The following is a 27,049-nucleotide window of genomic DNA, read 5'->3' on the forward strand; positions in this document are numbered from 1 at the left end:
AGATGAAAGTGGTGCTAAAGTTATTTTTTTTTTTTAATATATTTTTAGCCCTAGCTGGTTTGGCTCAGTCGATATAGCATCTGAAGGGTCCCGAGCTCAATTCAGGTCAAGGGCACATGCCTGGGTTGCGGGTTTGATCCCTAATAGGGGGTGTGCAGGAGGTAGCCGATTGATGATTCTCTCTCATCGTTGATGTTTCTATCGCTCTCTCCCTATTGTGCTCAGAGGGGATGGGAGAGGGAGAGAGAGATAGAAACATCAATGATGAGAGAGAATCATCGATTGGCCGCTTCCTGTAGGGCCCTCAGTGGGGATCAAGCCTAAAACTCAGTCATGTGCCCTGACTGGGAATCAAACCTGTGACCTCCTGGTTCACAAGTCAACACTCAACCACTGAGCCACACAGGCCAGGCAAGGGGGGTGCTAAAGTTAAATGCTTTGTCACAAACTCAGTATAGAAGCTCTATGGGAACCAAACACTGACAGACCTGGACCTTCACAGTGCTCTGAGGATCCTGCACATGTTCCAGAGTTGCATCAACATCCAGAGCCACCACTAACCCAGATGTAAACCGCAAAGGGTTGTCTGACTCGCCTGCTGGCTCAATAATGGTGGCTGAGGCTTTGTGAATCTGTAAACAAGAAGAAAATATGATTCTAAAGTCAGGTCATCGCTGGTAACAAAAAAGATCCTTGCTTTTCTGTCTCCTTATCTAATGGGTGGGCATGTGGGAGCCAATCAGAAGAAAGGCCCTAGCCCCGTGGCTCCAAACATGAAAGCTCATCAAGGTGAGCAGCTCTGACTGTCTGGCCAGACTTCGCCTGAAGGGCTATGACACAGACCCTGACCTGCTCTGGAAGCGGGAGGTGCAGGAAGGTACTCTGCCGCAGCATGGTCTGTAGAATTTTGACCACTTCTGCAGGTTTGGATGTTATGAGTCGGGGCATAAGGTCAAGAAGTTTGTCCACAAAGCTGTCTTGCAAGTGGGGCAAATCAGCGATGAAACACCTGGAGGAACAAACAGAAGCAAATGACTATGCATTCATTTTGCCACAGGCTGAGCCCCAAATATCTGCCAAGCCCCAAAAGTAATGAACTGGAGGAGCTCATGGTTCCCGACTGAGACAGCCAGCTAATTATGCCCTCCTGACATGGTCCTCATAACAGCCTCATTTATGAATAACCCATTATATGCCAGGTATAGTCCTAAGTATTTTACATTATCTTACTTAATTTTCCCAGCAATCCTGTGCACTGTTAGAATTATTTTTTGATGTTATAGATTTATTAATTAATTTAATAAATATGTCTTTAGGATTTATCAAATGCCAAGTACTATTCTAGACACTGGGGACATAACAGTGAGTGAAAAGGAAGAAAAGGACTATCTTAATGAGCTTATAGTCAAGCGATAGGAACACTCAGACTCAGAGGATATTTCACTGAGGCTTAAAAAAGGTAATTAACTTATTCCAAGCTTTGACCTATTCTACAGTACTTATGCCTTTTGGAAGGGTTAGTAAAAAAATTTAAAAAAAAAATCACTGAGGAGTTGACATCAGTATAGGGACTCACAGACTAAATTAAGAAAAATTTACAGCTCTAAACAGATGAGGAACTTTAGCAATTTAGAAGTTGTCACCTTTCCAAAAAGCTCTTCAACCCAACTGTGCAAAAACAGACTACCTTAGACAACCTAAAACCAAGAGGCGTGAACTTAGTTCAGATTTGAAGGTAGAATCTTGGAGAGCTGAGTTTGACTTCATTTGCTAGACAACAGCACCTGGGTGAAGGGTGGTATTGCAACCCAGCCCTATAGGAAGCTATCATCACCCAAATGAAAAAGAATTGGAAAGTTCAATCATATAAACCTCAGGTTTGGTAAAGTTCATGGTGGTAGGGATAAGGGATGGCAGAATGAATCATCAGATTTAATGGAGTGCTTTCAAATCCTATAAATGCCTCCCTCCTGGTATTATATTGCCAGCACACCACAGGTTTGGTCACTAACTGGACGCCCACTCATCTACTGCATCTGTTTTAACTGATTTGTATCATACAGAACTGAGAAAACTATACTCCAAAATAAAAGTTATTTTTATTTTGGAATAAGTTTTTGTAGATTATAGAGAAATATGCAAGTTTAAACACTGATTTAAGAACAGACAAGTTGTGACTTTTCAACAAGAGTTTGTGAGTTTTCCCACATAATACTTGTCTTTGTATGGTCCAGCTGAGTGCTGAATTCAAATGATTCTGGATGTTTTTATTATTCTAATGTTGTATGTTTAGGTTTGAAGCTATGGTTAAAGAGGTTTATATACCACTAAAGAAAATACACTAATGAGGGTACACTGGCACAGATAATAGGTTGACTACATGGGCTAAACCAAGAATTCTGGCTTGTGATCGCTCTTGTCACTCTATAAATGATATTCTCTGCATAACTAAGATTTAATTAACTAGAAGAGAGGGAATATACTTACCTCTGAAAAAAATCCACTTCCTGTAAAAACTTTTCACACATCCCAAATAGGAGGTCAACTCTGGATAAAAGAAAAAAAAGTTATTTGCTTGTGAAATGTATGAACCGAGGAGTGGGGACCAAAGTCCAAGAATCCTGAGCCTACATGAAAGGAGAATGAGCATATTACACTATAAAAATTTACCTCCAAGAGAATACAGGACTGCTAATGGACCTAGGGGGAAATATATGCCAGGATCCCAAGACCCGACTAAAACACTGCAGTGTCCATTAGGCTCAATGACGTTCAAAATCAAAGACTCTCAGAGGCCACCCTTGGCACCAGAATCACTAAGAATATAGCAAAGGAGTACAGCTTGCAGGCAGTGTAGTGTCATGGTCCTCCTCTGTGGGAGTCCTTGCAGCAGTACACTCAGCAGCCCACAGAGCTGTCAGGGAGCTGTGACTCTGAAGCTGCCAGGTTGAGTGCAAAATGAGATCTATATCAGGCAAGTGTGGAGACCATCCTGGCTTAGAAGCATCATGTTCCATAGGTGCTAACAACCCATACACTATGGAACCCACAGGCATTCCTTCCAGGGTCCCCACAAGGGATATGCTCCATTACAAGAATCGCTGTACTAAATGGAGCCCAAAGCTATGGGGTCTGCATCATTAGAGTTCCTTCTAGTCTACATGCAATTTTCTCAGAGATCATTTTTACCATAACAGTGTTACCTAGGAATATAGTTGACACTACCAGGTTTCCAGGGAACAGACCTAGAAAGTTAACCAAAGGTCAAATTCTCATGCAGTTGGGGAAAAGGTTTTGTTACTTTAGTCTTTCTACTAAAATGTAAGTTCCATGATGTTTCCTGACATAAGCAGTTATTCAATAAATATTTGTTGAATGAATGAATGAATGAATGAGAAATGGCAAATGGAAACTTACTCTACAAGCAACATTTATTTAAATTGTTTCCTAAACAGGTAGCACTTGAAACCTTCTTAAGTCTGATGAACTACCAGAGTGGAACTGAAATTGATAGGTTAACCCACCAAAGACCTCCAGGTGTGAGGGCTAGATGGCAGAATTCTAGCTAAGCAGGGGCTTGAAAAGAAAACAATTTGGTCAAGCAGTGCCATTTTCTGGCTTACTTCTAGAGAACCAGTTGGAAGAGCTTCCAAGCAATAAAATACAAAAAGGTTTGGAAACTTTCCCCAAAACAGACAGGTAGCTTCACCTACATGCTACATAAGGTGAGCATCACCCTAGCTGGTTTGGTTCAGTGAATAGACTGTTGGCCGGAGGACTGAAAGGTCCTGGGTTTGATTCAGGTCAAGGGCACATACCTCAGTTGCAGACTCAATCCCCAGCCCTGGTCAGGGTGGGTGCAGGAAGCAACCAATCGATGTGCCTCTTTCTCTGTCCCTATCTCTCCCTTCCACTCTCTCTAAAAAGTCAATGGAAAAATATCCTTAGGTGAGGATTAACAAAAATAAAATAAAGTGGGCATCTACCACTAAGAATATTGAAAAGAAACACATACCAAGACATATCCTGGTGAAAATTCTGAACTCCTACTTTTTCCTTGCTGTGAGAAAGGAAAGCAGTGGAAGAGTGAGGCCCATTCAGGGAAATCGAGCATTGATCTACAACTGTTGGGAAAGCCTACACCAATTATCAACTTAGACTAGTCTAGACTTTCATGTATAAGTATGCAAAGACAATGGAAAATTATTATATGTTATGAGGATGATTAGGAGCTGTAAAGGAGATCAAGCAGACCTCAATGAGATGAAAACACAGAAACCTTTAAAAAAATTGAATAAGTAACCATCGTGAGATTTAAGAGATCTGAAGGTGTACTGCATTAATAAAGCAAGAGAAATTGCTACAAAAAAGGCAGAGAGAATAAAGCACACTTGCAAATAACCAGTACAGCAGTTCTCCTTATCCACATTTTTATTTTCTACAGTTTCAATTACCTGTGGTCAACAGTGGTCTGAAAATATTAAATGGAAAATTCCAAAAATAAATGATTCATAAATGTCAAAATGCACACCACTCTGGGCAGCATGAAGAAACCTCACACCATCTCACCAGGGGCATGAATCATCCCTTTGTCAGGCATACCCACACTGTATATGCTATGCACCCATTTGCCACTTAGTGGCCATCTCAGTTATCAGAGCAACTGCTAAGCATCGTACAGTGCTTGTGTTCAAGTAATTTTTATTTTATTTAAGTGACCCCAAAGCATAAGAGCAGTGATGTTGCAATTCAAATATGTCAAAAAGAAGCTGTAGAGTGTTTCTTTTAAGCGAAAAGGAATGTATGTATAGAAGAAAACATAGTGTATATAAGGTTCAATACTATCTATAGTTTCAGGCATCCACTGGGGGTCCTAGATCTTATCCCCTGCAGATAAAGGAGGACGACTGCAATAATGAAACCAACAATAAAAGAATACTAGAAGGAAAAATGATGAAAACTGAAATGGTAAATTAAAGAAGTATAGTGAGGAATTTACTCAGAATATAAAGTAGAAAAGCAAACAAAAAATATGAAAGAAAGATAAAATAGAGGAAAATAGATCCAGAAGATACAACATCCAGTATGAGGCTGGATTGGATGGAAGAAGCAGTAATTAAAGAAATAATGGAGGGGGGGAAAATCTGAGCTAAAAACAGAGCTGAGACTTCAAAGTCCCAATAAAGGTCAGTAAGAATATTGAAAAGAAACACATACCGAGACATATCCTGGTGAAATTTCTGAATTCTAAAGAGAAAAAGAAAAGTTTACAGCTTAGAGACAGGAAAATTAAGCTGTCTACAAAGGAAAGAGAACCAGACTCACATTAGATATCCTGGCTGTCACATTAAATACTAAAAGGCAACAAGCAATATTTACAGAGTTCTGAAAGAATTCCATCCTATATAATAAAAGGGTAACATGCAAATTGACCCTAAAGGTAGAATGACTGGGAACGACCGGTCACTATGACGTGCACTGACCACCAGGGGGCAGACACTCAATGCAGGAACTGTCCCCTGGTAGTCAGTGTGCTCCCACAGGGGGAGCTCCGCTCAGCCACAAGCCGGGCTGACGGCTGCGAGCACAGCGGCGGTGGCAGGAGCCTCTCCCGCCTCTTCCGCAGTGCTAAGAACGTCTGACTGCAGCTTAGACTCGTTCCCTGTGGGGAGCAGGCCTAAGCCATCAGTCAGACATCCCCTGAGGGCTCCTGGACTGAGAGAGGGCGCAGGCTGGGTTGAGGAACCCCCCGAATTTTCATGCACCAGGCCTCTAATTTATACTAGTATATAAGAGCAAAGAAAGGCAGTTTCAGACATGCAACGTATCACCGAGTATACTACTTACATACTTAATCTGAAAAACACTACTAGAAAATGTGTTCCAGTCAAATAAATAATGAATGAGAACAAGAAATTTAAAACGTCAAATGTGGTACAAAAAGAACAGCGGAGGGCAAACTGGGGCAAATAATTTGGATAATGTATGTATAAAAACTAATGCATATTTTAAAAAAGGGCTCTTAAAATAAGAACTATATTAATTTATCTACATAATAAAAGCCTAAGCGACCGACGGCGGAACGACCAGTCGCTATGATGTGCACTGACCACCAGGGGGCAGACGCTCAATGCAGGAGCTGCCCCCTGGTGGTCAGTGTGCTCCCACAGGGGGAGTGCCACTCAGCCAGAACCCAGGCTCTTGACTTAAAAGCACAGTGGCGGTGGTGGGAGCCTCTCCCACCTCCGCGGCAGTGCTAAGGAGCAGCGAGCCAAGTGAGAAGGAGCAGCAAGCAGGCGGGCGGAAGGAGTGAGGGGTCCTGGACTGTGAGAGGGATGTCCAACTGCCAGCTTAGGCCCACTGCCCCGGGGTAGTGGGCCTAAACCAGCAGGAAAACATCCCCCCAAAGGGTCCCAAACTGCAAGAGGGTGCAGGCTGGGCTGAGGGACCCCCCCCCCCCGCATGAATTTTGTGCACCAGGCCTCTAGTCATATCTAATAAAGAAGGAATATGCTAATTGACCCTCACACCATCACAAAGATGGCGGCGCCCACAGCCAATAAGGAGGAAATATGCTAATTGACTGCCCTGCCCTCAAAGATGGAGACACACACAGCCAATAAGGAGGAAATATGCTAGTTGACTGCCCCACCCTCAAAGATGGCGGCACCCACAGCCACAAGATGGCAGTGCCCAGTCCCCTCAGTCCCCCAGCTGCCCAGGGCCAGCCCGAGGTGCAGGCACACCTTGGATGGTGGCTGCCCAGCTGACCAGGGCCGCCTGAGGCTCAGGTAACCAGGGCCGGCCAAGGCTTGCGCTGCCGGCAGTGGCAGCAGCAGAGGTGTGATGGGGCCGTCGCCTTCCCCGATCGCCGGGTTGCCTCCTGCCCCTGAAGGCTCCCGGACTGTGAGAGGGGGCAGGCTGGGGAAGGGACCCCCCACCCCCATCCAGTGCATGAATTTTCATGCACTGGGCCTCTAGTCCTATATAATAAAAGAGAAACATGCAAATTAACCATCCCTCCACTATGCTCAAGTCACGCCCACCAGCCACACCCACCAGTCAATCAGGAGCAAGTATGCAAATTAGCCCAACTAAGATGGCAGTGGCCACGGAACTGGAGTGAGCAGGAGGCTTGGGTTGCCCCAAGCGATGGAGGAAGCCAAGCTTCCCGCCTGCCCTGGCCAGCCCTGGGCTACACTCAAGGCTACAAAGTTTCGATTATAGAAGATAAATAAATCCCAGGAAAAAAAATGGAGAGGCTGGGAGCTTGGGTCGCTGGGGGACGTGGCCAGCCTAAAAACAGCAATCAGCCCCTCACCCAGGCTGGCCAGGCACCCCAGCGGGACCCCCCGACCCTGAAGGGGCTATGGGCAGCCTGAAAACATCCCTCAGCCCCTCACCCAGGCTGGCCAGACACCCCAGTGGGACCCCCCTCCTACCCTGAAGGGGCTGTGGCTAGCCTGCAAACAGCCATCAGCCCCTCACCCAGGCTGGCCAGGCACCCCAGTGGGACCCCCCTCCTACCCTGAAGGGGCTGTGGCTAGCCTGCAAACAGCCATCAGCCCCTCACCCAGGTTGGCCAGGCACCCCAGCGGGACCCCCACCCTGATCCGGGACACCCTTCAGGGCCAACCAGCCGGCCCCCACCCATGCACCAGGACTCTATCCTATATAATAAAAGGGTAATATGCAAATTGACCCTAACAGCAGAACGACTGAGACTGACTGATCACTATGACACACACTGACCACCAGGGGGCAGACGTTCAATGCAGGAGCTGCCCCCTGGTGGTCAGTGTGCTTCCACAGGGGGAGCTCTGATCAGCCACAAGCCAGGCTGACGGCTGCCAGCACAGCGGTGGTGGCGGGAGAGGCTCCTCAGCAGTGTTAAGGATGTTCAACTGCAGCTTAGGCCTGGTCCTCGCTGGCAAGTGGACATCCCCCGAGGGCTCCTGGGTTGCCAGAGGGATGTCTGACTGCCAGCTTAGGCCCGATCGCCCGGGGAGCGGGCCTAAGCCAGCAGGTGGACATCCCCCGAGGGGTCCCAGCAAGAGGGCACAGGCTGGGCTGAGGGACCCTCCCAAGTGCACAAATTTTTGTGCACCGGGCCTATAGTATATAAAAGGCTAATATGCTAAGTGTCCATCTGACCAGTAGCTATGATTCACACTGACCACTGAGGGACAGATGTTCAACTCAGGAGCTGCCAAGCTGCAGTGACTTGGCAGTGGCAGTTTTTGGGTGACGCACCCCGAAACCAGAGAGGAGGGAACCCTATTCCTCGCAGGGTCACGTGATTCTACCTTTGGCTGTGGGCTATGCTGTTGCTGGGGCACTGTCAGCCTGAATCTGGTTTATTGCACACTTGCATTTTCATTCCACACCCTGTATGACAGCAACTTTGCAGAGTGCCCTCTCGCATCCCAAGACCCCTCAGGGGATGTCAGAGAGCCGATTTTGGCCTGATTCTCGCAGGCCAGGCCGAGGGACCCCACCTGCCGGAGGGATCCCGCTCACTCTGCAGACGCCCTTCGAGCCATGGCACCACCACAGGTGCGGCCGGCCAGGGAGGGACCATGGGAGGATGGCTCCAGGGTGTGTCCGGGCCACCTCTCCCAGTTCCACCCTGCCAGCCACCTTCTAATTAATTTCCTTTCAACATGCACGAATATGTGCACATGGTCACTAGTAAAAACATAATAAGCTGAAACCAAATTCCAAATTAAATAGTATGAGACAATTAAATAAAAGCACATTAAAACTTTCATTCTGATCTAAGGTGATCTTGATAGAGATGATCATAAGTTCTATTTGTTTTATGCCAATAAGTATAAGTTCAATAGATTTATTAAAAATATAATAGTGAAAATAATATTTATACAACTAATATGAGCTTTTATCAAGTGTTTACTCTGAATGTGTAAGGAAATATTTTAAAGGCTTTATATATAAAATTCAATAATCCTTATAATAACCCTCTGAGAGAGAGGCAGATACTATTATTATCCCAGTCTAATTTACTAGAGGAACAAATTGAGGGACAGAAGGTTTATGTAAGATATCCAAGCTCACTACATTTGCAAGTGGTGGAGTCAATATCTGAACCCATTCAATAAGGTACCACAGCCCTCTTAACTACTATGTCCTGCCTTTCACTTGAATAGGTTATAGTTAGGGCACAGAATTTTTAAATCCCTGGAAGAAGAAAATAATTGATCCACCAAAAATTAAGAAAGAAAAATAGAAGCTAGAATGCATATAAATAAAAAATGTAAAATAATACAGCATGAGTAAAGACCAAATATATTAGAATCTTTATATAATGACACGGAAAGATGAAATATATCGTTGGATGAAAAGAAAAGGAGGCAGAACAGCAAAGTATCTTATAATTTGACTTATGTTAATACACATGCATTTATAGTCTACACATGTATCTGGCTAGAAAAAAGTCTGTTTACAGTTGTTCAAGAATAGGTGAATTAACACACAACTTTCACTTTATCTGCAATATTTCAATTTTTACAATAATCATATATCAACTGAAAAAATACATCTACTTTCTCTAAATAAGAAGTGTAGATGGCATCATAAGCACCTATCTTTTCTCAGATGTGACTGAGGAGTAAAGATTAAACATTTGTTAAATGACTATACGGATATCTCTAAGATTAAATTACTACCTGGCACCATCAAGATAAGTGAAGAAAGAAATTAATATTTGGGATGTTCTTTCTGACCTAGTATTTTTCAGTGCTTACTTAAACACCCATGTTTATTTCTCTGTACCACATGTAGGCTGAAACAAATGCTGTACTGAGCATCAGATGTGTTTTCGATCTGGCAACAAGTTACATAAATACCGTACTGTATCAAATCTATGATGCAGGCCAGGCCGAGGGACCCCACCTGCCGGAGGGGGTGCATTTTTATTTTATGAAAAAACAAGAAACAAAAAACCTACTTTCAAACTATGGCACAGCATCAAAATATTTGGTTTCAGAGAAGTTAAAACTTGTGCATTTTTTAATTGATGAAATATGGCAATTTTTCATTATCAGAAAGTCTAATAGCTACCATTAAATTGAGTTCTTACTACGTACCAAGTACCATACTAAGTGCTTTTCCATGTATTGTCCAATTCATTCATTTTTAAAAAATATATTTTTATTGATTTCAGAGATGAAGTGAGAGAGAGAGAGAGAGACAGAAACATCAATGATGAAAGAGAATCATTGGCTGCCTCTTGCACACCCCACACTGGGGATCGAACCAGCAACTCGGGCATGTGCCCTGACCTGGAATTAAACTGTGACCTCCTGGTTCATAGGTCAACACTCAACCACTGAGCTATGCTGGCTGGGCTCTAATTCATTCTTCATAGAAACCCCATGAGATAGATGCTGTCATCATTTTCATTTTACAGACAAAGAAACGAGGCAATAGAGAGGTCATAAACTGAAGTTGCAGGCTCAGCATAAACTGAAGTTGCAGGCTCAATCCCAAGCCCCAGACAGGGTACATGCAGGAAGCAACCAATCGATTTGTCTGTGTCTCTCTCACATCGATGTTTCTCTCTCTCTGTCTCTCCCCATCCCTTTCACTCTCTCTAAAAATCAATGGAAAAATATCCTTGGGTGAAGATTAACAAAACAAACAAACAAAAAGAAATCTATCAAGGACAATACAAATGTTTCCAGATGAAGTTCTATGTTGTGCTGTAGGCAATAAAGAGCCACTGGAAGGTTTTTCCAGGGACCTAATCTAATCCGAGAACAGATCTTGGGATATCTGAAAAAGAGTATACTAACATCCCATCCCTTAGCTAATCTTTCCTAAATATCATTTTACTTATTAACTTTGGTGAGATCTCTGATTGTCTTTGAAAGGATCGTACTACCCCTTTGGGCTAGCTGCACATCTTACCCTCGAGTAGTTCGTGCCGTTACTATAAGTTGCAAGGCTTTGGCCTGCAGCCTCATATGATGTATAATCACCACCTGCTTATTCTCCACACCACTGTACATGAACTCCATTTTGTAGGTCTCTTCCATGATCTGTAAAGAAAAGGTAATTAATGATCAGTGAAATATCAAGTCTTGCACTAGCTGGTTTGGCTCCGTGGATAGAGCATCAGCCTGCAGAGTGAAGGGTTCCAGTTCAATTCAGATCAAGGGCATGTACCTTGTTTGCAAGCTCCTCCTTGGCTCGGGCCCTGGTAGGAGCTTGTGCAGGAGGCAACCAATCGATGTGTTTCTCTCACATCGATGTTTCTCTCTGTCTTTCCCTCTCTCTTCCACTCTCTCTAAAAATCAATGGAAAATTATCCTTGAGTGAGGATTAACACACACACACACACACACACACACACACACAAATCAAGTCTTCCTTGAGAACAGCATAGAATTGTAGGTGAAACTCTAAACTGAGGGGTTTTTTTATGCCTATATTTTAATTCTGAACTGACATTTTTAAGTGCCTATGTTGAGATAAATTAACATAATTGGAGAGAAATTAATGTGTTGAGAGAACTGTATAGCATGTCTTGCAAAAGAGAAAATAAATTATTTTGTCAACTGAAAAACAAAAGGCTCTGTTCTGGTAATAAAATAATCTTAATTGATGATGTGATAATATGAAAGTTTAATCACAGATAAAATTATAAAGCACTACTTGTTACCCTAAACCCAAACTCACTGTGCTGTGGGGAAAAATGAATATATGCTGTATATAAAAACCAAATTCCCAAGAAAAGCCCTCAAGAATTTAGCATCAAGAACCATGAACCACCTGTTAGTCATCCAGACAAACTGTCCTACAGGCATGGAGTTTGGGATAAGTGCAGAAAACAACATCTACAACTTCAGCTCAGGCCCAGTGCATCTTAAACTCTTGCTCCATTCTAGCCAAATCAGCTACTCCCACCCAAATGATGCTTCTCTTCCCCTTTGAAGGCTTTGGGGTCAGAGAAATGACTCCAGGCCGCCTATGACTAAAAGGAAGACAAGATGTTTAATTACATGGTACCTTAGTTACCCTATCTGTACATAGGGAAGAAATAGGACCAACATTAGAAAATGTAAAGGATTAAATGGGGCATGGAAAGACCTTAACACAGTATCTGGTACACACATTTGTAATTCCTTTCCCCTCTTTCTTCCAGATTCCTGCTCCCTGGTCCCCTCGTTCCCAACATGGTCCATTCTGGCACTCCAGTCATTAAGTTCTACTCCCCTACAATAAGCTGCATAGCAAGTTTGAGAGGGAGTCTAGGTCAGATGGGAAATTAAACAGAGTAGTGGAAAGAAAACAGACTCTGGGTGTCAGAGGGTCTGGGCTCAAGTCCCAGACTATATTACCTATAGTTCTATGAATTTAACCTTGCTATAAAATGAGCTTAATACTTATTCCTGCCTAATGGAATTATTGTGAGGTTTAATTAAAATAAACTTGAAATTGTTTAGTGAATTGTAATGTAGCTTTCTAATTGGTCAAAATCACTCAGTTATGTACAGTTCACTATCCAGAAGAGTTCACTAAATCCCAATACCTAATAATGAAGGGAAATTGCTCAAAGCTAGAAAGAAAGAAACTCAAAACAAATAAAATGAAATGCTACTTAATGAACTGAGGAGAAACATAAGAACCTTTTAACATTCAAGAGATGGTACAGGCTAAAAATATAAATAACCTGAAAATGAGTTCATCTTCATTTTCAGATAAAAGACTCATGATAGTTTTTATTGGATTTTAGTATATCTGAAATACTAACTTATGATATTTTAGAACACAAAAGAATCTTAGAAATATCTCATAGAATGGCCATATTTTACAGAGGAGAAAAAAACCAGGGGGGTTAAGTAACCTGGTCAATATCACCCAGAAAATTAGAGGCATACCTGGGTCTAGAACCCAGGTCCCTTGACTCTAAAACCAGTGCTGTGACCCCTAATTATGCTGCTTCTCCTATCACTAACTTCTGTCATTACAGGCTGAGACTGCAGAGACCACATCAGATCCGTGGAGCCAAGATGAAGTGTGAAAGTCTCTGGCTCTAACTTGAATAAGATAATTCCTGGACAGAGATCTATGGAGGAGAAGGTCTTAATTGCTTACCTGTTTTGCTGCTGCTGAGGCCAAATCGCTCTGCTTCAAATACAAAGGGGCGGCCACATTCCACAGCTTTTCCTGTAAGGCCTACACACAAATCAGGAGAGGAGAGAAGACAGAACACAGAGATCACAAAGACTGGCATATCATTTGAGACTGCCATGTTTATTTTGCTTTGAAAATCTATCATAATCAGGACTTCCTCTCAGTCTTGTTTTTCTTTTTTGTATTGATTTCTGAGGGGAAGGGAGAAGGGGAGAGAGAGATAGAAACATCAATGATGAAAGAGAATCATTGATCGGCTGCCTCTTGTCCCCTACTGGGGATCGACCCTGCAACCTGGGCATGTGCCCTGACTGGGAACCGAATCCTGACTTCCTGGTTCATAGGTCGACATTCAACCACTGAGCCACACTGGCCAGGCATTCCTCTCAGTCTTATTCCTTTAAGCCCACTTGGGTTGCGGGAAACGAGTTAAGTCGGCTCGCGTGAATTGCGCGTACTCCGCGGGAGCCGTCTTAAACTCGGTTCATATAGATTTGTGGTGGAGTGCGGGAAACGTGTAAACTCGGGCCGATTGTAACTGCGTATTACCAAATATTTCATTTCAATCGAACCCATACTTCAAAAGATATAGGCATTTTAACGCGCCATCTTATATTTTGGCGGGAAATTCACCCGACACCGTAGTGAGCCAATCAGCCCCACTTATGGACAGAGAGGAAACCAAAGGTTTGAGCTAACTGAATTCCTCCCTATTCAATCCAATTCCTAGCCCAAAGGCCATATGTCTTGGCCCAGTGCTTGCAAGCAGAGTACAGGAGCCATGAAGGTCTCACCAGAATGTCTAGGCAAGCCAGCTTCCGAGGCTCTGGGCCCTTCTTGTTCCCAGAGCCAATGTTCCCTGACTGGCTAAACCCTTCTTGTTTGACTGTGGTTCTTTTTTCTTTGCCCCACGCTCACTATTCTTTGAACAGCCCCATCACCTTACCGGCATAGCTTTCCTAGTTTACACCGTCTCTCAAGATTTCTATTCAAAACTAACATGTAAAGCCACAGATTTCACCTTCTATCTCTCTCCTCTTCTATCCATCCATATGGCCCACCTCTCACCTCTTGTCTAACCTCTGCTATAGTCTCTAATTTCCACAGTCCTTCTTAATTACAGACACAATCCAATGACATTACAAAAAACTTAGACTAACTGTCTAATGGAAACATATAACAAACCATGTAGGTAATTTTACATTTTTTAGTAGTCACATTTTTAAAAGTAAAAAGAAATAGGTAAAATTAATTTTAAAAATATAGTTTAGTTAATGCAGTATATCCAAGATAACACCATTTCACTATGCCATCAATCTTTTAAAAATTACTGAGATAGCTTACATGCTTTTTTCACACAAAGTCTAAGAAATCCAGAGTGAATTTTGCACTTACAGCACGTCTCAATTTGAACAAGCAACATTTCAAGTGCTCAAGAGTCACATGTACCTGGTGACCATCATATTAGATAGGTCTAGTAGACCATCGATACAGAAATCTTTAAATCACCCAACCCATACTATCTTATCAGAGGTATTGCTTTTGAATATTTGCTTCCAATCATTTCTCAAATGCATATTTTTATATAGTTGTAGTCAGAAAGCTGAAATAATTTTGTATCTTTTTTTGGTACATAACATTACGTATTTTGTGATGTTGTTACATAATTCTTCATGATGATCATTACTGACTACAGAATATACTGGGGAGTAGATGTGCCACAGCTGAGTTAGCTCATCCCCGATTACCAAACACCTGCCTGCTCTGGTTCTAAGTCTGGGTCCCTTACTTACCCTGCCACTCCATGACATTGAGTAAACAACATAGTTCTGTGTTCTTTTTAGGAGTAAACTCTTCTCATTTCTTACTATAGAAAAGTAGATTCTTTTCAAAGGCCTTCTTGTATTCCCATGGAGAAGATAACAAGCCACAGAAGGAGGAAAATGACCAACAATGACAAGGCACTCTCTACACACTAGACCCTAGGCTAAGAGCACTCACACTTATTGCTGGTTACCAGTCCTTACCTGGGTTGAGTTATTAGCCCTGTTTCACAGAAGCTTGGAAAAGCTATCAATTTTGCAAAGGGGCATAAGGAACATTTTTGGACAATGGAAATGTGCTATATATTGACTGTGGTAGTGGTTATGCAAGCATATATGATTGAAAGAATCTATCTTGCTCAACAAGGGCTGTTTAAATCCCAACCCACTTCAGTGTACACACACCCACATTCATATATATATATATATATATATATATATATATATATATATATATATATACACACACACACACACACACACACACAGACTTGCAAAACCCTAAGCTCACACATCTTACAATGGGAAATAAGAAACTTTTCCATTTGTTCTGACTTTAAATAAATATCATTAATCTCTTTAAAGACTAACATTTGGAACTGAAGCCAAGATAAAGGCTTATCAGGTAAGAAGGGCTCTCCTAAATCCTAAGTTTAAATTTACAGCAGAATTCTGCATTCTGCTGCAGAAGCTGAAAGCTACTGAACTCATTTAATTGGTTTCCAATTCTGCCAACTGAAACAGTTTCTTGAGTACAAATTTTGTGTGAATATATATAGTATATATACACGTATATATCATCTACCTTATATGAAATGCCAGCAAGTTGGCCTTTTTAAGAGCAATGAAATCAACCTCTGACTAATTTTACTTTGATGAAGTGAAATTATGAAAATAAAAGTTCATATAAGTTCTTTGCTAATCAAAGTATAAAAAAACAATGAAAATCCTTGGGATTCTAAAGAAAATGATTATGCACCTGATCTGCTCTAATTACATAATGATGAAAGAATGCTACCAAATTTTAAAAATTCAAATTTCTATTAGAGTTAACAATTATTTAATTAGAGCCAAATACAATTACACCACAGAATACATAATTCTCCATTGCTGTGGCTGCAGAAGGCCATATATTTTTCCAATTATGGCCTCAAACTCTGCCAGATCTGTTAAAGTGTATTCTTAGCATCACACTCAAAAGTACAATGAGTCCAAACCAGCGGTTCTCAACCTGTGGTTCGCGACCTCTTTGGCAGTCGAACAACCTTTTCACAGGGGTCGCCTAAGACCATCCTGCATATCAGATATTTACATTATGATTCATAACAGTAGCAACATTACAGTTATGAAGTAGCAATGGAAATAATTTTATGGTTGGGTCACAACATAAGGAACTGTATTTAAAGGGCCAGAAGGTTGAGAACCACTGGTCCAAACCAACCTTGATGAGAAGAAGTTGACACCGAAGATAGGCAGCCGAGAAGTCAGCTACTCCTGCCAATTCAGACTGAAGTTCTCCAAGTCTTTGCAGATCCCTATAGTAAACAAAACAACAGCCAAACATAGGACAAGGATAGTAACAGCAACATAAAAGTCACGTCAAAGCATTTTACCATTTTACACCTAGTAAACTGGTCATAAATTTTAAAACAGCAGCCAATGCTGGAGTGGTTATAATGAAGTGGTTCACTCACACTGGATAGTAGATTAAGCTGATATAATTCTTTGGAAAGTGAAATTGTACTCTGTTATAAAAGTCACACATATAGTCAAATATTTTGATCGGTAACTTTATGCTAAGAAGTAATTCTAAGGAAAATCTTCAATAGAAATGAAATGCTCCATGCCTCATAATACTCATTGTGTGATTATAGTAAAAATCCAGTAACCAGTTAAATATTCAATGGTAGAGGAATTTTAAACATTACTATATTTCCAGTCAATGAAATAAATACTCTATAACCATTAAAATATAAAATGGTAATAAAATATATGATCTCAACCATGTAAAAGCTATATATAGGCGGAAAATAGAGCAAAGTGGTTTTCTGGATAGAAGTATTCAGGTGCTTTTTAGTGCCTACTCCCAACTAGGCTTTATTTTCCAAGTGTTTTATACGATGGACAAGTATTTTTTGTATCACCGGGGAAAAAAAAATCTGTCTGTAGACAAGAAAAGAGAAAGTGACACACAGATAAAATAGTTGTATTGGGGGCTGAGATTACTAATTTAAAACTTTTAATTTTTAGAATAGATAATACATATCTAGCTATAGAATTATACTGGTAGAATATAGAATTCAAAAGATACTAAAGGAGATATACAATTAAATTAGCCACCTTCCTATACCTGTGCACTGCTAACAAGTACACCCTTTCCAGAGGAACCACTGTTACCAATTTCTTTTCAGTTCTTCTAGTAATATCCTATACATTTACAAAAAGTATTGTTTTTCTTTTCTTTCTTCTTCTCTTTTGGGGAGGGGTATGTGCGTGTGAGAAACAGACCCCTTACAATCCATCTCAGCAAGAATTCAAAAAATGCTACTTTATTTTTTAATGGCATTATCAAAATTTCATACAGAAATAATAACTGTTAGAAATGAAGATTTGGGTCATGAAGGAAGTTAACTGTTTCAGGGCTGGCATAATATATTACGATTCATAGTAGCCTGTACATCGGACTAAGCCCCTCCCTATAATCTCAGGCAATTTTCTGATAGCTAATGCTGCCTCCTAAGACCTTAAGACCAGGGATAAGATGCTCTGGAAAGGGGCACCAAGTAAATTCTTCCAAAAGTAACTGAGGAAATTGGGATCTGTAGCTTATATATCATCGTTTGTGAGTTCTGGTGGCTTGAGCTGATCCTGGAGAGCCTGCTCATTGTGGGAATCCAGCACAATAAAAGTCAAGACCCTGTACCAACTAATCATACTTGAAAAGTGCTATTTTAAAGGTGACCAACTGGTCTCTCCTTTTCCCATCTCTAATGTCTCTCTTACCAAAGACAGCCCTGAATCATTCTACTTTGGAACCATTTCCTCTCCATGAAGATTCTGCTTCCTGTTACAATTACAGAGAACACTGGCCAGCTGACTATACATTAGCCGACTGCCGCCATTGTTAAGTTCTTCTATGACCCTTGTACTGTAGCAACTGTTCTGAATTGCACAGAACAAGATGCAACCCAACTAGCTATGGGAAATCTGACCTACTGAACAAAGCAAAATGCTCTATGTCCCAGTGCTTCCTCTCTGGACCTCTTTATGCCCACAATCCTCAAGAACAAGTTTAGATATTGATCGGGAGACTAAGAACTCTATTGAAAATGGTTACAAAGAGCACCTCCTCTGTGCACTGTACTAGGAGTTTACTTATTTGAGCTCATGTAATCCTTACAATGTGAACTGCAATTTATCTCATTTCACTGAGAAGAAAAATGAAGGCCAGAGTTAAGTGGTTTGCCCGAGGTCGCAGAATTAGTAAGTGGCAAAAAACAGGCCATGAACTCGGGTCTAACTCTAAAAGTCTTTTTTTCAACCATATCATATTGCATTTCATTTATTTCTTGCCTATTAAAATATTTTCATATATTTATGAACTATATAAAATACAAATGAGACCAAAACTGATTTAAAATCAGATAAATAGTAAGCCACATTTCCAGAGGTGTGATGTGGCAGGACAAAAGAGCCCCTTCAAGAAACACACACTTTAGTAATCCTTAGTCCACATGATGGCAATAAGTATCATTTAAAAATATTAGAACACAAGTTAACAGATTGTGAAAAAAAAATTTTTTTAAGTTTATACAGAGGGATGGGGTGGGGTCCAAGATGGCAGTCGAGAAGGTAGAAGCTATACTCACTTTCTCCCAGGACCAAACTGAAAGCACAAATAAAATATACAACACTCAACCTTAATAATCAATTGAAGACGAGCTGTAGAGAAGTCTTATAACCACGGTTTTAGAGAAGAAGCCACAATGAGACTGGCAGAAACGACAGACGTGAAAAGGGCAGGTCCCGCTCCCATGGGCTGCAGCTGTGGTTCCAGAGGGATATCTCAGCTGCAAGGGGGTTTCTCTTGATAAATGTGGGATCTTAAGCCCAAATAAGGCTCCCCAGCCCAGAGGCCAGAGCCTGGGAGAGGCACCATATAACATCTGGCTGTGAAAAGCAGTGGGTTTCTGTCTGCCAGGGAGAGAGGGGAGTCCACTAGAAACTCAAGCAACCTCTTAAAGGGCCAACGCACAATATCTCCTTTGTAGCCACACTCCCTGGATTCCAGCAGAGGGATGGCCGAGCAGACTAGAGTCATGAGAGACTGGGTTTTATTCAACATTGTTCTGGAAGTCCTAGCCACGGCAATCAGACAAGAAGAAGAAATGAAAGGCAAACAAATTTAAAAAGAAAGAAAACTCATTATTTTCAGATGACATGATACTGTATATACAGAACCTAAAGATTCCACCAAACACACACACACACACACACACACACACACACACACACACCCCTACTAGAACTGATAAATGAATTCAGTAAAGTAGCAGGATACAAAATAAATACCCAGAAATCAGTATCACTTCTATATACTAATAATGAACTATCAGAAAGGGAAGCTAAGAAAATAATCCCATTTACAATTACATAAAAACAAACAAACCTTGGAATAAACTTAACCAAGGATGTAAAAGACCTGTACTTGGAAAATTATAAGACACTGAAGAAAGAAACTAGAGAAGAGATGAATATGTGGAACCATATACCATGTTCATGAATTAACATCATTAAAACGATCATATTACCCAAAGCAATCTAGAGATTCAACACAATTCCTATCCAAATAGAAACAAATATTCCAAAAATTTACATGGAACCATAAAAGACCCCAAACAGCCACAGCAATCTTGAGAAAGAAGACAATATTTGACAAAGGAGGCATGAAAATACAATGGGGTAAAGACAGTTTATTCAATAATTAGTGTTGGGAAAACTGTACAGATATGTGAAAAAAATGAAACTAGACTACCTTTTTACACCATATACAAGAACAAACTCAATATGAATTAAATAATTAAATGTTAGACTCAAAACCACAAAAATCCAGGCAGTAAAATCTCTAACATTTTGTGTAGCACCATTTTTTCTGATATGTCTCCTTGGGTAAGAAAAAATAAACAAACGGACTACATCAAACTAAAAAGGTTTTGCACAGCAAAGGAAGCCATCAACAAAATGAAAAGACCACCCAGTGAATGGAAGAACATATTTGCCAATAATAGAACTTATACAACTCTTGTTTTTGTGTGTGTGTGTGTGTTTTTGTTTGTTTTTTGTGTTTGTTTGTTTTTTGTTTTTGAGAAGAGGAAGGAAGAGAGTGAGAGAGATAGAAACATCAATGAGAGAGAAACACAGACCGGCCACCTCCCACATGTCCCTCACCAGGGATTGAGCCCACAACCCGGGCATAAAAACAAACAATCCAATGAAAAAACGGGCAAAGGATCTGAATAAACACTTTTCCAAAGAGGACACACAGATGGCCAATAGACATATGAAAAGTGCTCATTGTCACTAATCATCAGAAAAATGCAAATTAAAAGCACAATGAGATACTACCTCATACCTGTCAGAATGGCTTTCATGAATAAATCAACAAACAACAAGTGTTAGTAAGAATGTAGAGAAAGGAAAACCCTCATGTACTATTGGTGGGAATGCAGATTGGTGCAGCCACTGTGGAAAGCAGTATGGAGGGTCCTCAAAAAATTAAAAATGGAACTACCTTATGATCCAGTAATTCCATTTCTGGGGATTTATCTGAAGAAACCCAAAACAGTGATTCAAAAGAATATATGCACCTCTATGTTCATTGCATTATTTACAATACCCAAGATATGAAAGCAGCCCAAATGCCCACCAATAGATAAGTGGATAAAAAAGCTGTGGTACATCTACACAATGGAATACTACTCGGCCATAAAAAGAAGGAAATCTTGCCTTTGCAACAGCATGGATGGACTCGGAGAGTATTACACTAAGTGAAAGAAGCCAGTCAGAGAAAGTCAAGTACCACATAATTTCACTTATATGTGACATCTAATGAACAAAATTATCAAACAACCAAAAACCCCAAAATAGAAACTGGTTCATAGCTGTCAGAAGCAGGGGTGGAGGGAGTGGGCTGGGTAATAAAGGTAAAAGGATTAAGCAAAAAAACAACAACAACAAAAAAAACCACACCCTCATAGACGGACATCAACATGGTCATTACCAGAGGGAAAAGGGAGTGGGGGGAGGCAGGAGAGGGTAAAAGAGGGGGGTGGTGGGTAAATGGAATGGAAAGAGACATGACTTGGGATGGTGAACATAATACAATATACAGTTAGGTATTATAGAACTGTACACCTTAAACCTATATAGTTTTATTAATCAATGGAACCCCAATAAATTCAATTGAAAGGAAAAAACTTTAAAAAGTTCACACAAGCAGCAGAATTCATTCATTTTGAAATCACTGCTAAAAGATAGTAAAAAAGACTGGATGTGTAAATCAAATGTTTATGACTAAACATTTCTTTCAATCTCTAAATATCAAATTTACAATTAATATCTCTTAGTAGTTTGGTGGAATAACAACGAATGTTAGAAAATGCAAAATGAGTACAAAATGCTGATAATTTTTCAAAAGCTATCTTCATTCTTGCACTCAGATTACAAACTACAAACATTTCATTTTCACCTCTTTAATTACTGGACTAGTTTCCAGGCTACAAAACAGGCACTGTTTCTTAGAGACATGAAACAATGCACAGCAAAAGGATTTTAAAAATTTAATCAAGAAATCCCATGGGCCCTAACCGGTTTGGCTCAGTGGATAGAGCATCGGCCTGCGGACTCAAGGGTCCCAGGTTTGATTCCAGTCAAGGGCATGTACCTTGGTTGCGGGCACATCCCCAGTGGGGAGTGTGCAGGAGGCAGCTGATTGATGTTTCTCTCTCATCGATGTTTCTAACTCTCTATCCCTCTCCCTTCCTCTCTGTAAAAAATCAATAAAATATATTTTAAAAAAAAGAAATCCCATGGTTTTTAGGGTTGGTATTTCTTAAAAGTCTCCTAAGGAAAGAATGTATTTCTTTTCTTTTTATAAAAAATATTATTTTTGCCCTAGCCAGTTTGGCTCAGTGGATAGAGCGTCGGCCTGCAGACTCAAGGGTCCCAGGTTCGATTCCGGTCAAGGGCATGTACCTTGGTTGTGGGCACATCCCCAGTAGGGAGTGTGCAGGAGGCAGCTGATCGATGTTTCTCTCTCACCGGTGTTTCTAACTCTCTATCCCTCTCCCTTCCTCTCTGTAAAAAATCAATAAAATATATATATTTTTTAAAAAGAGTTAAAAATATATATATATTATTTTTCATCCTAGCCAGATTGGCTGAGTGGATAGAGCATTGACCCGCAGACTGAAGGGTCCTGGGGTTCGATTCTGGTCAAGGGCAAGTACCTCTTTTGCAGGCCCTATTCCCAGTTGGGGTGTGTGGGAGGCAACCAATAGATGTGTCTCACATTGGTGTTTCTCTCTCTCTGTCTCTCCCCTACCCTTCCACTCTAAAAATCAATGGAAAAATATCCTAGGGTGAAGATTAACAACAACAAAAAATTTTTTTATTATAGTTAACATACAATATTATATTAGTTTCAGTTGTACAACCCAGTGATCAGACATTATAGTGACCATCCTGATAAATCCCATACCCACCTGACACCATAGATAGTTACCACAAAATTATTGACTATATTCCCCACACTATACTTTACATCCCCATGACTATTAACAACCAACTTGTACTTCTAATCCCTTCACCATCTTCACTCATCCCCCAAACCTTCTCCTATCTGACAACCATCAAAATGTTCTTTGTATCTATGAATCTGTTTCTGTTCTGCTTATTCATTTATTATGTTTTTTAGATTCGATTATTGATAGATATGTATTTATTACCATTTTATTATTCATATGTTTATCTTTTTTTATTTACTCCTTAAAGAAGACCCTTAACATTTATGTAATACTGGTTTGGTGGTCATGTAACCAACACTGGAAATCAAAACAGTCAAGCAGAGCAGAACAACAATGTTAACTGTCAAAGGAAAGGGACGATTATCTCACCTGATGGTGAACTCTAGCAGCTCCTGGGTTCCCTGAGGGTCCAGGTGCTGAAGACTGTACACTCTTTCAAGGCTCTGCTGCAGGAACTGATGGGAAGGATCCTCATGAGGCGTGATATTGGGGGAAACAGCTGATGACACAAGTTTTCTACCTGATAACTAAGCAAACATAGTCAGGTTATAAACTTTTCGAAACAAAATAACCAGAAAAAAAGTGAGCCAAATAAAGGAAAAGGAACAAAAAGCTACGGAATTCTATAAATAACCTTTCTCCCCTTCCCCAGCTTCAGTGGGAGAAAGGGAAAGAGGAGAGGAAACGAAATAGCCACAAGCTGCAAGGAGAAAGAGAGAATAGTATATTATTATTTTCCATTACTAACTGAAATAAATGGGCTAACCATAGAAATAGGACTAAAAATTAATGTTCCCACATTTACTTTATTATTTATTTATTTATTTATTTATTTATTTATAATCACTCTCATTTTTATCAGAGCCAAATCAAGACCAAACTATTTTACTGCATTAAGTCCAACTTTAATTTGGCCTAATTAAAAATTTTTTTTTCTCATTTATTTATTGACTAGAGGTCCGATGCACAAAATTCATACAAGAGTAGGCCTTCCTTCTCCCAGCTGCCGGCACTGGCTTCCCTCCAGCACCCAGGACCCAGGCTTCCCACGCAGCCCCGGCTTCATCTGGAAGGTCATCCAGAAGGACGACTGGTCTAATTAGCATATTACATTTTTATTACTATAGATTTCAGAGAGAAACATCGGTTTGTTGTTCCACTTATTTATGCTTCGTTGGTTGATTTTTGTATGTGCCCTGACCAGGACCTGCGACCTTGGTGTATCGGTCTGATGCTCTAACCAACTGAGCCTGATATAACATAATCAATAACCTAAGAACATTTAAAAAAAGGTGAGAAGCAAAAGTACAAAACAATGGGATAGAGCTCATGAGAGAAAGAGCATGAATGAATCCTTTTTCAGAGACTATAGTCTGTTTTCTATTATTTAATAACCACAAAGGACCAAAAACTAAAAACAAGGACAAAAGATGTTTTTTCAACATACCCTCAAGGCAGGAACAAGATGAGAAAGACTGTCCCGGAGGTAGGCATAGTGCCTGAAGGTATGGTCCGAGAACAATGCTGGCATTGTTGGGCAGCTTTTAGCAGCATTGAAGATAAGAACCAAAACTGCAATGTCTGATGGATGAGTGAGTTAAGTAAGCCTGGAGGTACAAAAGGGTGAGTTTGGCCAGAATCTAGTGTCCCCACTTCCCGCCCCGAAATTCCCACTAAGTGACTACAATTTTCTAATACAGAAATGCAAATTCAAACAGAGACAGATTATCCTACTCCATATTGTCCCAATTACCAAAAGTTTTAAAAAATAATGCCTGTGGTGAGGGCCTGGGGGGCAGAAGGGGCAGGAGAGGGCTGGAAGAGGTTAGTGGGGTAAAAAGGACCTATGTAATACTTTCAACAATAAAGATTAAAAAAAATAAACAAGCAAACAATAAAAAATAAGAAATTGGCAAAAGAAGTGAAAAACTTCAAGATAGCAACCAAACAACCGAACGATCAGTCAACTGGTTATGACACGCACTGAACACTAGGGGGCAGACGCTCAACACAGGAGCTGCCCCCTGGTGGTCAGTGCGCTCCCACAACCAACTTTCCATGGCTGGCCAACCTCCCGCAGTCCCTCCCCCGGCCAGCCAACCTCCCTCAGTCGCTCCCCCTGGCCGGCCAGCCCTGATCGCAACCAAGCTGAGGGACCCCACCCATGCACGAATTCGTGCACCAGGCCAATAATAATAATAATAATAATAATAATAACAACAACAATAATAATAATGCCTGATGCTGTTGAGAATACTAATAAATGAAAACTTTTGGTACATTGGCTACTAAAGTATATAATGGCACAATCCCTTTGGATAATAATTTGGTACTAGATAGTAAGTGTCTTATGAATGTTGAATAATTCCACATCTTAAATCTATTCTAAGTAAATAATAAGATAGCACAGAAGCATTTATAATAGCAAATAATCAGAAATAACTTAAATATCCCAAACCAGGAGAATAACTATACAACTTATACTTCATTTACTTGATGGAGTTGCCAGCACATCCCCAGTAGGAGGTGTGCAGGAGGCGGCTGATCGATGTTTCTCTCTCATGGATGTTTCCGGCTCTCTATCCCTCTCCCTTCCTCTCTGTAAAGAAAAAAAAAATGTGTGTTGTTTTTTTAATATTTTTTAAATATATTTTTACTAGAGGCCTGGTGCACAGATTCATGCACTAGTCCCTTGGCCTAGCCTGCGGGGATCAGGCCGAAACCAGCTCTCCGACGTCCCCCCAGGGGTCCCGGATTGCAAGAGGGCTCAAATCAAATCCCTAAACTTCACCAATGGTCTTGCATAGAGTAAAAAGAACCATGGGAGAGCATGAATGCACTAATGTAAATGTATTCCCATGACTGGAAAATAATCCAATTGCACGGCATGCTGTCCATGGCAATCACAAATCTATTGAACTTGTATCAGAAGAATAGTAGCTCAGCTGCATCTACTCATTCAGGCTGCATATCAAATTAAACACGCAATAAGACACAGGGCAGTGATGGCGAACCTATGACACGCGAACTCATTTTTTTGGTTGATTTTTCTTTGTTAAATGGCATTTAAATATATACAATAAATATAAAAAATATAAGTCTTGTCCTAACTGGTTTGGCTCAGTGGATAGAGCGTCAGCCTGCGGACTCAAGGGTCCCAGGTTCTATTCCGGTCAAGGGCATGTACCTTGGTTGTGGGCACATCCCCAGTAGGGGGCGTGCAAGAGGCAGCTGATCGATGTTTCTAACTCTCTATCCCTCTCCCTTCCTCTCTGTAAAAAATCAATAAAATATATTTAAAAATATATATAAGTCTTTATTTTACTATGGTTGCAAATATCAAAAAAATTTCTATATGTGACATGGCACCAGAGTTAAGTTAGGGTTTTTCAAAATGCTGACACGCCAAGCTCAAAAGGTTCGCCATCACTGACATAGGGGAAAGTCCATAGGCTTTAAACCAAAGGTAGCTGACTGCGAATCCCGGATTTAATGCTTGGAGAGTTACTTAGCCTCTCTGAGCTTCAGTTTTCTCATCTGTAAGCTGGGAATAATACCTCCTTCCACGGTTGTTTGGAAGATCATTGATAACATGTATAAAGCATTTACATGGTATGTGGAATATAGCAGGTGTTTGATAAATGGTGTAAAAATTATTTGTATTAAATGGCAAAGGGCAATTACTGTGAAATCAAGAAAGCTGAGAATAACCTCCAGGCTAGGCTACCTCAGGATATACTCTTATCTAAAAGAAATGAAAAAAAAATAAAACTCAGACCACCTAAGCTACACTACAGGAAAAGATGCTAGAATTCCCTGCCAAGTCAGCAGGGTCTGTCCTAAGCACAGAGGATACATGCTGGATCATCCATGTCTGGTTCAGCTGTGTCAAAAAACGGGTGGGTGCTCAGGAGCTCTGGAACCAAGGGAAGCACCAGGGTTGGATGTCGACTTCCCAGAAACTTCAGGCATCTGAAATAAACAAAATGAGAGCCCACATTAGTAAGTTAATAAATGCTTTTCAAAGTACTAGGATTTCGAATCAGAAAGCCTGATTCAGAATTAAAAATTCTCAACCACCTAGTTTTGCTCCTTCTATGACTTCAGACAAGTCATTCAATTATTCTAAAACTCAGTTAATTTGTCTAAAAATTTGGTTATTATGAAGACAAAAGAGCTGATATAGCTGCTATTACTACTGGTTACTTAACAACCATTTCCCCCATCTTCCTTGCCAAGAGAACCCTGATTTTACTCAGGTAT

General features: G+C 40.7%; 1 protein-coding gene across 1 annotated transcript in view; it reads right to left on the reverse strand.

Moving 5' to 3' along the window:
• Positions 1-27,049, reverse strand: part of INTS4 (integrator complex subunit 4) — a 68,826-nt gene that overhangs the window by 7,853 nt on the left and 33,924 nt on the right. Inside the window, 9 exon segments of the mRNA XM_006091064.3 lie at positions 489-632; positions 850-1,009; positions 2,488-2,547; positions 10,930-11,060; positions 13,120-13,200; positions 16,423-16,516; positions 23,156-23,313; positions 24,234-24,367; positions 26,643-26,758. Of these exon segments, the coding sequence (XP_006091126.1) occupies positions 489-632; positions 850-1,009; positions 2,488-2,547; positions 10,930-11,060; positions 13,120-13,200; positions 16,423-16,516; positions 23,156-23,313; positions 24,234-24,367; positions 26,643-26,758 (1,078 nt within the window).

The sequence above is a fragment of the Myotis lucifugus genome, unplaced genomic scaffold, assembly GCF_000147115.1.
Source record: "Myotis lucifugus unplaced genomic scaffold, Myoluc2.0 scaffold_86, whole genome shotgun sequence".
Classification (NCBI taxonomy): domain Eukaryota; kingdom Metazoa; phylum Chordata; class Mammalia; order Chiroptera; family Vespertilionidae; genus Myotis; species Myotis lucifugus.